General features: G+C 39.1%; 1 protein-coding gene across 3 annotated transcripts; it reads left to right on the top strand.

The window, feature by feature from the left end:
* The first annotated feature begins 446 nt into the window (after window positions 1-446).
* Window positions 447-7,134, top strand: rbm46 (RNA binding motif protein 46). 3 transcript variants are annotated; one of them, XM_017458049.3, is made up of 8 exons: window positions 447-929; window positions 1,459-1,512; window positions 1,822-1,884; window positions 1,991-2,136; window positions 3,198-3,535; window positions 3,689-3,818; window positions 4,982-5,800; window positions 5,928-7,134. In XM_017458049.3, coding segments are annotated over exons 3-8 (1,629 nt in total). In that variant the 5' UTR covers window positions 447-929; window positions 1,459-1,512; window positions 1,822-1,882; the 3' UTR covers window positions 6,122-7,134. The 3 variants fall into 3 exon arrangements, with proteins under 3 accessions (XP_017313538.1, XP_017313539.1, XP_017313540.1); XM_017458050.3 differs by lacking the exon at window positions 1,822-1,884; XM_017458051.3 differs by lacking the exons at window positions 1,459-1,512; window positions 1,822-1,884.
* Window positions 7,135-10,262: the final 3,128 nt, after the last annotated feature.

The raw sequence follows: 10,262 nt of genomic DNA, 5'->3' as shown, positions 1-10,262 counted from the left end.
CTCACTGCAAAGTGGTGTTGAGTTTTAAAGCAGAATAATAAAGGCAGAAAAACCACCTGTTAATATTAAAGTGCTGTAATATTTCTCTTTCTACTTTTATATAACGCTAAACTCTGAAAGTCCTACAGAAATAAGTATAGTAATACAGCAGTATAGTAGTATAGTGCACAGCCAGCGCGTGATAGTGTACTATATTGATCTGTACTATGTAGTGCACTATATTGATCTGTACTAGGTAGTGTACTATGTAGTGTACTATATTGATCTGTACTATGTAGTGCGCTATATTGATCTGTACTATGTAGTGTACTATATTGATCTGTACTATGTAGTGTACTATATTGATCTGTACTATGTAGTGTACTATGTAGTGTACTATATTGATCTGTACTATGTAGTGTACTATGTAGTGTACTATATTGATCTGTACTATGTAGTGCGCTAGTGTGTGAGTTTATCTCCAACGTCACCGGTTCTCTGTCAGTCTCGCGCTCATAAGAAACTGCAGGAACAAAAATGATTTTTATTCACTTTTAACTCTACACCGCTTAAACTTTGTGTTTTATGTTTCTTCCTTTTATTGAACGCATTAATTGATTAAAAATATCGAGAATATTAGATTAATATTAGATTAGATGAATAAATCTCCCAGATAACCATGCGTGTATAGACGGGGTTTTCCAGTGATCCTGTATAACACGTAGCTCATTTATGAATAATTTATACACCGAAGTGTTAATTCACTGTCTGTTAATTCGGAATTATTTAGAATTGAGATTTTTGTGGTAAGTTTGTCGGTGATAACTTCGGTTTCGATAATTAAGTGTCTAATTAACTTTAACCACGAGCTAACTGGCTAGCCGCTTCCAAGCTAACAGCTAGTATTTAGCATTGCTGTTTACCTCAGACGACACAGGAGCAGCTCTCAGGTAATTTATTCACCATAAACTTTATCATCTCTGCTTTTATTAACTCTTTCTCCACCTCACTGCAGTGAAAGAAGATAACTTAGAGAAAATCAGGAGGAAATTCAAGAAAACTTGTACTGGAGCCTTGTAGTTCAGTGTAATAAAATATGTATACATTTGCATACTGTATAAAAAAAAAAACCCAATCTTTATATGACGTTATAATTAAAATGGTAATGAAATGAACATTTAAGTAAACTTTAATGTAAAATGTAATGAACGTGGCTCTTTTATAAACTCAGTTTTTTTGGTTCTTAATAAAAAAAAAAAAATTGAGTTTGATATAAATGAAATAAATTTGTGGTTTAAAGTGTAAATTAGTTTTGAGTTTGAGATCAGGATGGACAAAAACATAAACAGTGAAATAAACAGTTGCTTACAGTACAGTTTTGATATTTGTATTCTTGCTGCAGATTAAGACGTGTTATAGAAAATGTTTTATACAAAAATCTGAAAATTGTTGATTCTACCTGTAATGTCTTGTCTTAAGTTATAAACAGGGAAAGAAATTCAGTGATAAACTCCATTTCAACTTCTGAACAAGGTATACATTTATTTAATAATTCATACATATGTTTAATAATTATAAATCCACTTTCTAACTTAACTGTGTGTGACTGCTCTTCATGTCCTCAGGGTTTAGATTCTCTCCGTTATCATCTTCCACCCTTTTTTTTTAAATATAAAGTTAATGTTAAACGCAGCTCATGTACAGGACCTGTAAACTTCCTCAGACTCAGTTTTAGAAAATGCAGAACACTTACATCTGAGAAAAACTGACCTGTTGTTATTACTATTAATTATCATTCATTACCTGGATTTCAGGTGTGATAATATCTGTCTGTCTCTACAGAAAAACGTAGTGTGTTACTCAGATTTTCCTCACAGCACAACTTCACTACTGTCAGTAGTTAATGTGAGTAAACACTGCTGTAGTGTTGTGTAGGGTGGAGATGAGTGAGGGTGGTGTTGTGTGTTGTGTAGGGTGGAGATGAGTGAGGGTGGTGTTGTGTGTTGTGTAGGGTGGAGATGAGTGAGGATGGTGTTGAGTCGTGTGCTGAGGATCAGTCGGTCCATAATGAATTGGCTCTGCTGGCCCTGTTGGAGAAGACCGGATACAGTATGGTGCAGGAAAACGGACAGAGGAAATTCGGGGGTCCGCCTCCAGGTAAAGAATTAAATGCTTTGAGAAAATGGATAATATTATAGATGAGTAAATGTTAAAAATAAATCTCTCCGTTGGGGTGTGTGTGTGTTAAAGTGAGGAACATGCTCGGATTGACAGAACCAGTTTAACGTGTTTAGTGCAGGAGCAGATTAAACACTAATAAAGAGTTTCATTAGCGTCACTGAGCAGAGACACTGAGGTGCTGTTGTGTGATTTTGGGATTAGGATTAAGATTAGGATTAGGATTCCAGAGGAACAGGGATTGGAATTGTTTTGGGAAGCACAACCCTTTATAGTACAGCGTCCATGCTGATATGAACCTGTCGTAGCTAACAGTCTATACTGCAGTTGAACCAGAAGTTTACATACGCTTAGGTTGAAGTCATTAAATCTCAGATTATATATCAGATAACTATACTTTTGTTTAGGACATTTAGGAAATCTACTTTGTGCGTGCCACGTAATTTTTTTTCCAACAATTGTTTACAAATTGTTTCCCTTTTAATTGACTGTCACTATTCTCACTCAGGGGAGGAGTTATGCTAATAGGGCAGAGCCCATCACCAGTCATGGGCGGGGCCTGTTCCATCGTGTTGGAGAGAAAACACGATCGACTCATTTTGAGACACTGTTTATGATTTATGGGGAATATAAAAAAGTAGTGTGTGGATTTTTACCGTTATTGGGTGGTTGTGTACACACACTGTCGACACACACTTCACACACCATGTAAAAGTGAATTTGGAAATAATAGGTCTCCTTTACAGCTCGGTCACAAATGCTTCTAAACAATTTAAACTAAGATTTTTATTTATACTAACAAAGTGTATGTAAACTTCTGACCCACTGGAAATGTGACTAAAGAAATAAATAATCTTCTCTACTTTTATTCTGACATTTCATGTTCTATAAATAAAGTAGTGATCCTAGCTGACCTAAGACAGGCATGTTTTCTTCGGTTAAATGTCAGGAATGGTGAAGAACTGTAGGATAACGAGACAGGTTTGATGTGCGGTGTTTTCCTTAGAGATGGATGCTGATCTTGTGTGTGTGCGCTCTAGGCTGGGAAGGCCCTCCTCCTCCCCGAGGCTGTGAGGTATTTGTGGGGAAAATTCCCAGAGATATGTACGAGGACAAGCTGGTGCCCGTGTTCGAACGCGCTGGCCACATCTACGAGTTCCGCTTGATGATGGAGTTCAGTGGTGAGAACCGCGGCTACGCCTTTGTCATGTACACCACCCGAGAAGCAGCACAGCTAGCCATTACCCTCCTCGACAACTACGAAATCCGTCCAGGAAAGTTCATCGGAGTGTGTGTGAGTCTGGATAACTGTCGCCTCTTCATCGGCTCTATCCCTAAAGACAGGAAGAAAGAGGAGATCCAAGAAGAGATGATGAAGGTCTGTGTTTTGGTTACTCAGTAATGCAGCTCAGACACTGCAGCGTGTTGGCAACAGACACACGCTAACTCCTCCTCCTTTTATAGGGTGCCGTTACTTTAGTCCTGAGTGAACGGTGAGTCTTATTTGTGTTCATTTTGATTATGTGTTCAGGTAACAGATGGAGTGGTGGATGTTATCGTGTACCCCAGTGCCATGGACAAAAGTAAGAACCGTGGTTTTGCGTTTGTGGAGTACGAGTCACACAAAGCTGCTGCCATGGCTCGCAGGAAGCTCATACCAGGTATTTATAAAGGACAGGAAGGTGAATAACCTTCATTATCACAGCACAAACTTTTAGCAGTGCCAGGACGTCAACTTCCAGAGTTTTTAGTGCTTAATTTTTTGCTTATTTTCTATGCTAAAGAATACAAAAAGAACACATCATGGTCCATCTTTAATTACAAGTTCTGTGTTTGTAAGTCAATCTATAATTCTTACACAGAGTAACGGAGTGTGTGGAGTGTTAGGGATGAATAACTATCTGTTAGACTGCCATTCCCAATTCATCTGAATTTCACTTATAACACTGGACAACAATTTTTTTTTTTTTTTTATAAAAGTGTTGCTAGCACAGAACTTGTTGCTGCTCTTGGAAGAGCTCTTCAAACTGAACCCAAATATCATTTCAGATTGTTTGTATCATGTAGGAATTTGGAGAAACTCAAATTTGGGATATATTGAATGAATATGTTTAACCATTTGATAACGCTAACACACCGAAATTAGATTCCAGCTGCACTGCTGCCGTTTCTCCATCATCATCGAGATCTTTCACTTCATCAACTTCCAGGTTTGCACAGAACAAGGCTGAATGTGATGCAGAAAATGAATCTTTAGTGCCGTGTTGGACCTCATGCTTTAGCACGACTGTTCTGTTCACACAGGAAACAATAGAACCGGGTCGATCCGAGCCGGGTTGGTCCGAGCTGGGTTCCCACCATGTGTCAGTCATGTCTGGAAAACATTTCTTGACTTGCATTGTGGGCAACATTGATATTAATGGCTGAAAACACAAAATAGGCAGTTTCAGGAAAAAAGCCATCTTCCTTGCAGTTAATTGGTACTTTGGGGCAGTTACAATGAGATTTTTAAATGATATTAATATCTAATGTTTAAAAAATTATAAATCTGTCCCTGATAAAACTGGCACACATACAGTGCTTTATTACTGTGTGGGATATTTACGTGTGTGTGTGTGTGTGTGCATATATACAGTATATAGGGGTGTGTGTGTATATACTGTATATATATGTAATGTGTATATAGGATATATTTTTAAAAGGATAACTTAATGCATTAGTTATTAGTAGTGAAAAATTGTTAGTGTGTTTAGTGTTGATGATCAAAGTGTGTTAATTATGAATAAATGTTTAGAGTGTATTGATCGCTCCGTTATTCCTATAGGAACATTCCAGTTGTGGGGTCACACTATTCAGGTGGACTGGGCGGAGCCAGAGAAGGACGTGGACGAGGAGACAATGCAGCGTGTTCGGGTTCTGTACGTGCGTAATCTCATGCTGCACACGAGTGAGGAGGCTCTTCACTCAGAGTTCAGCTGTCTGAAGCCCGGTTCTGTGGAGCGTGTGAAGAAACTGACAGACTACGCCTTTATTCACTTCTACTGCCGTGAAGACGCGCTCGCCGCACAGCAGTACATGAATGGCAAACTCATAGACGGCTCTCCCATCGAAGTCACTCTCGCAAAGCCGGTCAGCAAAGACGTGGGTCGAAGATTCAGAACCCGCTTTGGACATAATGGAACGGCACCAGCGCACTACAGCGACCCTAACTTCCAAAGCAAAGACGACTCGCCGATCAGCGTGGGCTCAGGAGGGATGGGTGATGGTTTTTCTCCACGTGATCTCAGTTTATCTCCTCATCCGAGTAGCCCGTATTCGGTGGAGTTAGAACGGTACGTGTATCCCTTTCTGCCCGGGTCCGGTCTGGTACCGATCAGTCTGCAGAGCCTGAAACCGAGTCATCTGAGCTCTGCTGTGTCTCTGCTGGAATATTACTGCCACAAGAACGGCTGGTCTCTGCCCGAGTATTACCTTTACACCACTACTGCAGCGACCTTCTCCACCGCTGCCCATGAAGGAAGAGCGCTGCTGGTCTATAAGGTGGTGATCAGCAGCACGCAGAGCAGCTACATGCCCGATAAAGTCTGCACTGTTCTGGAGGACGCCAAGGAGCTCGCCGCTTGCAACGCGCTCTGGAACCTCGGTCAGTTTGCTCACGTAGTCACGTGCAAACGTAACAGTTTGTGTGACAAGTGATTTGTAAAAGGATTGTATGTACACTGACTATACTACATTGTCCTCTGTGTGTGTGTGTGTGTTTCATCCTACAGATCTCACATTATTTGGCCCAGGTTCTCCTGCACGTTTCTCTCCTCCAGCAGTATCCTCAGGTACAGGTTTGTTGTCGTTTGCGTGTCAAGCGGTACCGTACCCAGCGTACTCCTTGGCTCCCGTCTCATCTCCGATGTCCGTCTCCAGTACCAGGGGCTCACGGATCTACATTCCCACCCAGTCCTCCTTCTGACCGAGCCACACAGTGTGAGCAGAACTGTTGTTGTTATTGTTCAGTTGTGCTCAGACGTGTCACTTACGCTGTGTTTTTTATGTTTTGCAGTAAGTAATCATTTTTTTGTGTGTAGAATTCTCAGATCGTTCTGTTCTGTTTCAGTGTTTCTAAAAGCCTTTCTCTTTTTACACCTAAAACAAGTTGGAAAAAACATTATTATTATTGTTATTATAAATATCTGATCCACAGCCGGTTTTTACTGGGTACGAGAGCTTCACATCACAGCACTGGTTTCTGAGTCGTCTTCTAGTGAGAGTTACTGAGTTGTGGCTCGTCTAACCCTAACCCTCGTCCTGCTGTAGCATTAAAACCTCTTCCTCTCCTTCAGCGTTTAGACAAAATACACTTAAATGCTCAAAGGATCTAACACATCTCTACTACTCTTTACATTTAAACAGATAACGTCACCTGTGTTTCTGGAAGATGGATCAATTACACAAGAAATGTCATCAAAATGTACCTTTCATAAAAACACTCTTTAGCTCCCAATATTAATTGGAAAAGAAATGAAGGTTAATTATTCCTTCTAGCAGAACAGTGTGCTGTTTTTCATCCTCCCACACAAATGATTTCTTTTTATTTACAATTCATTGTAATTGAATGCCAGTGAGTGAAGACCTGCACAGTGTATTGTGCACAGCTGTGTATCTACAGCGGCCGTGCTGAATAAAGTGAATATCTGAGTCATAGAATTAAATCCAGTTGTTTTTTATTATTATAATATTTGCTTGATATTTTGTTTAGTTCTCCCGCATTTATATGAACTTAAATCTCCTGTTTCTTGAGATCCTGTTTATAAACATTATTTCGGAACAGCTTGTGTTTTCAGTTGAATTAAGATGCGGACGTTTAGCATTGTGATTTAAGGCAGAATGTTGATTCCAGTCCTGCAGATCTCTACTGTTCATGCAGGACATTATAACTGTTTGACCTCATGTTAACTTGTTGAATAAAATAAAGAGAAGAAAATACTGAGTGTTGCTGAAATTCCCTTCAAAACGGTTCGGTTGTGGTAAACACGTTTTAAATTTCAAAACAGAAGTGCACAAAAACACACACCGGTAACCACAAAACAAGGAGTAAGTACTGAGTTATTCAGTACCTGACTATAGTATAAATAAATAAAGTAAATACTGGGTGAGTGAAGACAGAAATACGCACTATGGGTCACATTCAGAGTAGAACTGAACACTCAGAGAGGATTTAATACTGAAATTACACACATCAGTACTCGGACGTAACTACTAACTTGCGCACCAGGTGATGAACGAAGTTAATGTTTCTCTGTAAAGTATCAGATGAACACTGGGTCAGATTATCATCCTTCACTGTGGACATGTTTTCCTTATAGGAGAGCTCATCGAATTAACACAAATGTTATTTTATTGATATAATTATTATGTTATTAATTAGACAACATAAAATAGTGAATTGAAAGTGTGATTAAATCCCCTACATCTTGTACACGTAATGATTCCATCATTTCGATTTAATATCTCATTAAGTTGCACAAGAGACAGAGGAAACAAAGACGTGAAGACATGGACTCAGTATGAGACAGCAGGACGTGTTCAGGGTTAAAGCTCCTCTGTAGATGTTCCACACACCCTGCGTTACTGCAGATATTTTCTGAATTTAACCGGGTGGGTAGAGATAGTTTACCTGGACAGGAGAAGAGAATATTGATGGAGAAGCTTCCGTCAGTCCTCCAGTGATAAACAGATGACCACTTCCCGTTAGTTCTGCTTCATTTCTGTCTTCTAGCTTTAGGACGGTCTTAAACAGGATGTTGAATATTGATTATTTGATTAAAATAGACACCGTTTTCGAATCAGCACCAGAAATTTCTAACTGTCACATAAAGTAGTTCTGTTTTATAAAGCTGATTTTGGAGCTAAAACGTTTCAGTTTTAAAGTCATTGCTAGTAAATCCTTACTTCATAAATCCTGCCTGTAGAGGGCAGTATTCTACTACAGTAAATCACTATAAACTGCAGATATGTTTTCTGTTTTTACTCGATATTGTGTGACACCTGAAGGTGAAGCTGTTCCTGATGTATTACTATCTGGTCAGAGTCGTGTTTCATTACTAACTGATCGTTACAAAGTAAACTAAATAAAGCCCAATTTTCAATGGATATTTTGGGTCTAAATAAAGGCAATGATGTGCCGACCAGATTTATAAAAAAAAAAAAACAATTTGTGATGGTGAGACCTTCACCCCTGCCCTGTGGACGTTGTTGGTGATGTCACTGAGTGTTGTTTTGGGGATTTTCTTCACAGCTCTCACAATGATTCTGTCATCAGCTGCTGTTTTCCTTGGTTGCTCAGTACACCAGTGCTTTCTTTTTTTTCAGCACATTCAAAATGTCAAATAATTTATCATTTGTGGCAGTACAATAGAGTGTTGTACAGAAATAGACTGAATACATTCTCAGTTTTTTTTGTAAAAAAAGAAAGAAAATGAGTTGTGCAGTGGAAAGGGAAATGTAGCACAGACAGTTAATTAAATCATCAGACTCATCAGACGCATCTCTGTCTGATTTATTGCACAGAGGTGACTGACTCATTATCACACTGTATTGAAACCACACATACACAGTTTGATTGTGAATGTGTCTTATTAATATAGAAAGTATACTTTGGGATACATTTCCTTGTAAAGGTGGAAATATTATAGTATCTTGAATTTTAGAGCTTGCAGACTTGTAATGCACTAAAGCTTCATTATATTTACAAAACCGATTTGGTGTGAGAACTATTAGCATTTAAAACATATCTGTTCTTTTTAACACACTGATTTTCTTTAGAAAATCATCTGCTGGGTTGTTTGTCTCAGACTTTTCTGCAGACTTTCTCCTGTGAGACTATTTCTTGTCTTTATTTATTCATTTTCATATGGTTCATTTACATGTGATTCATTTACATGTGATTCATTTTCATGAGATTCATATTCAAGTGATACATTTTCATGTGATTCATTTACGTATGATTCATTTACATGTGATTCATTTACTAGTTTGCTTCTCTTTAAATCCAGTTTTACACTGCGATATTACAAAGGTCTTTCCAGATTATTACTTGCTACACTGTATGAGATAACCCCAGTAAAACTGCCTGAATTCTATAATATAATTTGTTCACCATGTTAAGTTTAAATACTCTAAAAACAGATTCACAATTAAATAACATTACATCCTTCAAAGCATTGGCATGTTCTGCTTACTCTCACAATCCTCCAAACACCCACACCCACAGTCTCCATAAAGAAATGAGACAGCAGTGTATCCTACAAAAACCGAACGTTGTCCACAATGTGAAAACAACTCGGAGAGTAAACTGGGCTAACCAACAAAATTACCAAGACTGATAAACAGTCTGCACGGAATAATAAATATAACGTCCTTACCTTTTAAAGACTTGTAACAAATAATATAACAGTGTGGCACGTAAAGCCGAGGAGATAACACTAATAAAATTAAATAAACAGAAACTCTAACCCGGTCAGAGCATCAAAACAGAGAAGCACATTAACACAGAAGTAGATTTTAAGAGGAGTGAGTCCACAAAATCTAGGTGAAGTAATGCAACGACAATATCTTCAATAAAAATCCGAATTCTGTGGAGCTGGAAGGCCGAGTGCAAAAAATAATAATAAAAGAAGAGCGAAAAAGACTCCGCTGTGTAGGTGATGCAGTTCACCCCGATATCAAGAGTTTAACATAGTCTCCCGCTTCCTCCGCTGAAATAAAGTCCTTCTGAACACCGTTATATGTAATGCGAAGTCGAGCTGGGTGAAGTATTCCATAGCGAGCGCCCTCAATACCACAAAGTTGACGCTCAACCTCGTTAAACGTGGCCCGGGCCCGGGCGGTCTTGGCTGTGTAGTCAGAGGAAACGGAGATGGTCAAATCCCTCACTTTAATCCGCTGGAGCTCTCTCGCACGGCGTAAAATGTCAACACAGTCACTGTGATAGTGGAATCTGCACACAATAGCTCGTGGATGTTCACCAGGCTTGTGCTTAGGCTGAAGGGTCCGGTGGGACCGGTCCAGAACCGGCTCCTTCTCCAGACCAGACGCCTCTTTTAACAAGGCCG

Source organism: Ictalurus punctatus, chromosome 26 (assembly GCF_001660625.3).
Source record: "Ictalurus punctatus breed USDA103 chromosome 26, Coco_2.0, whole genome shotgun sequence".
NCBI classification, from domain to species: domain Eukaryota; kingdom Metazoa; phylum Chordata; class Actinopteri; order Siluriformes; family Ictaluridae; genus Ictalurus; species Ictalurus punctatus.
The sequence above is the reverse complement of the archived record's forward strand: the minus strand, read 5'-3'. Positions and strand labels throughout refer to the sequence as shown.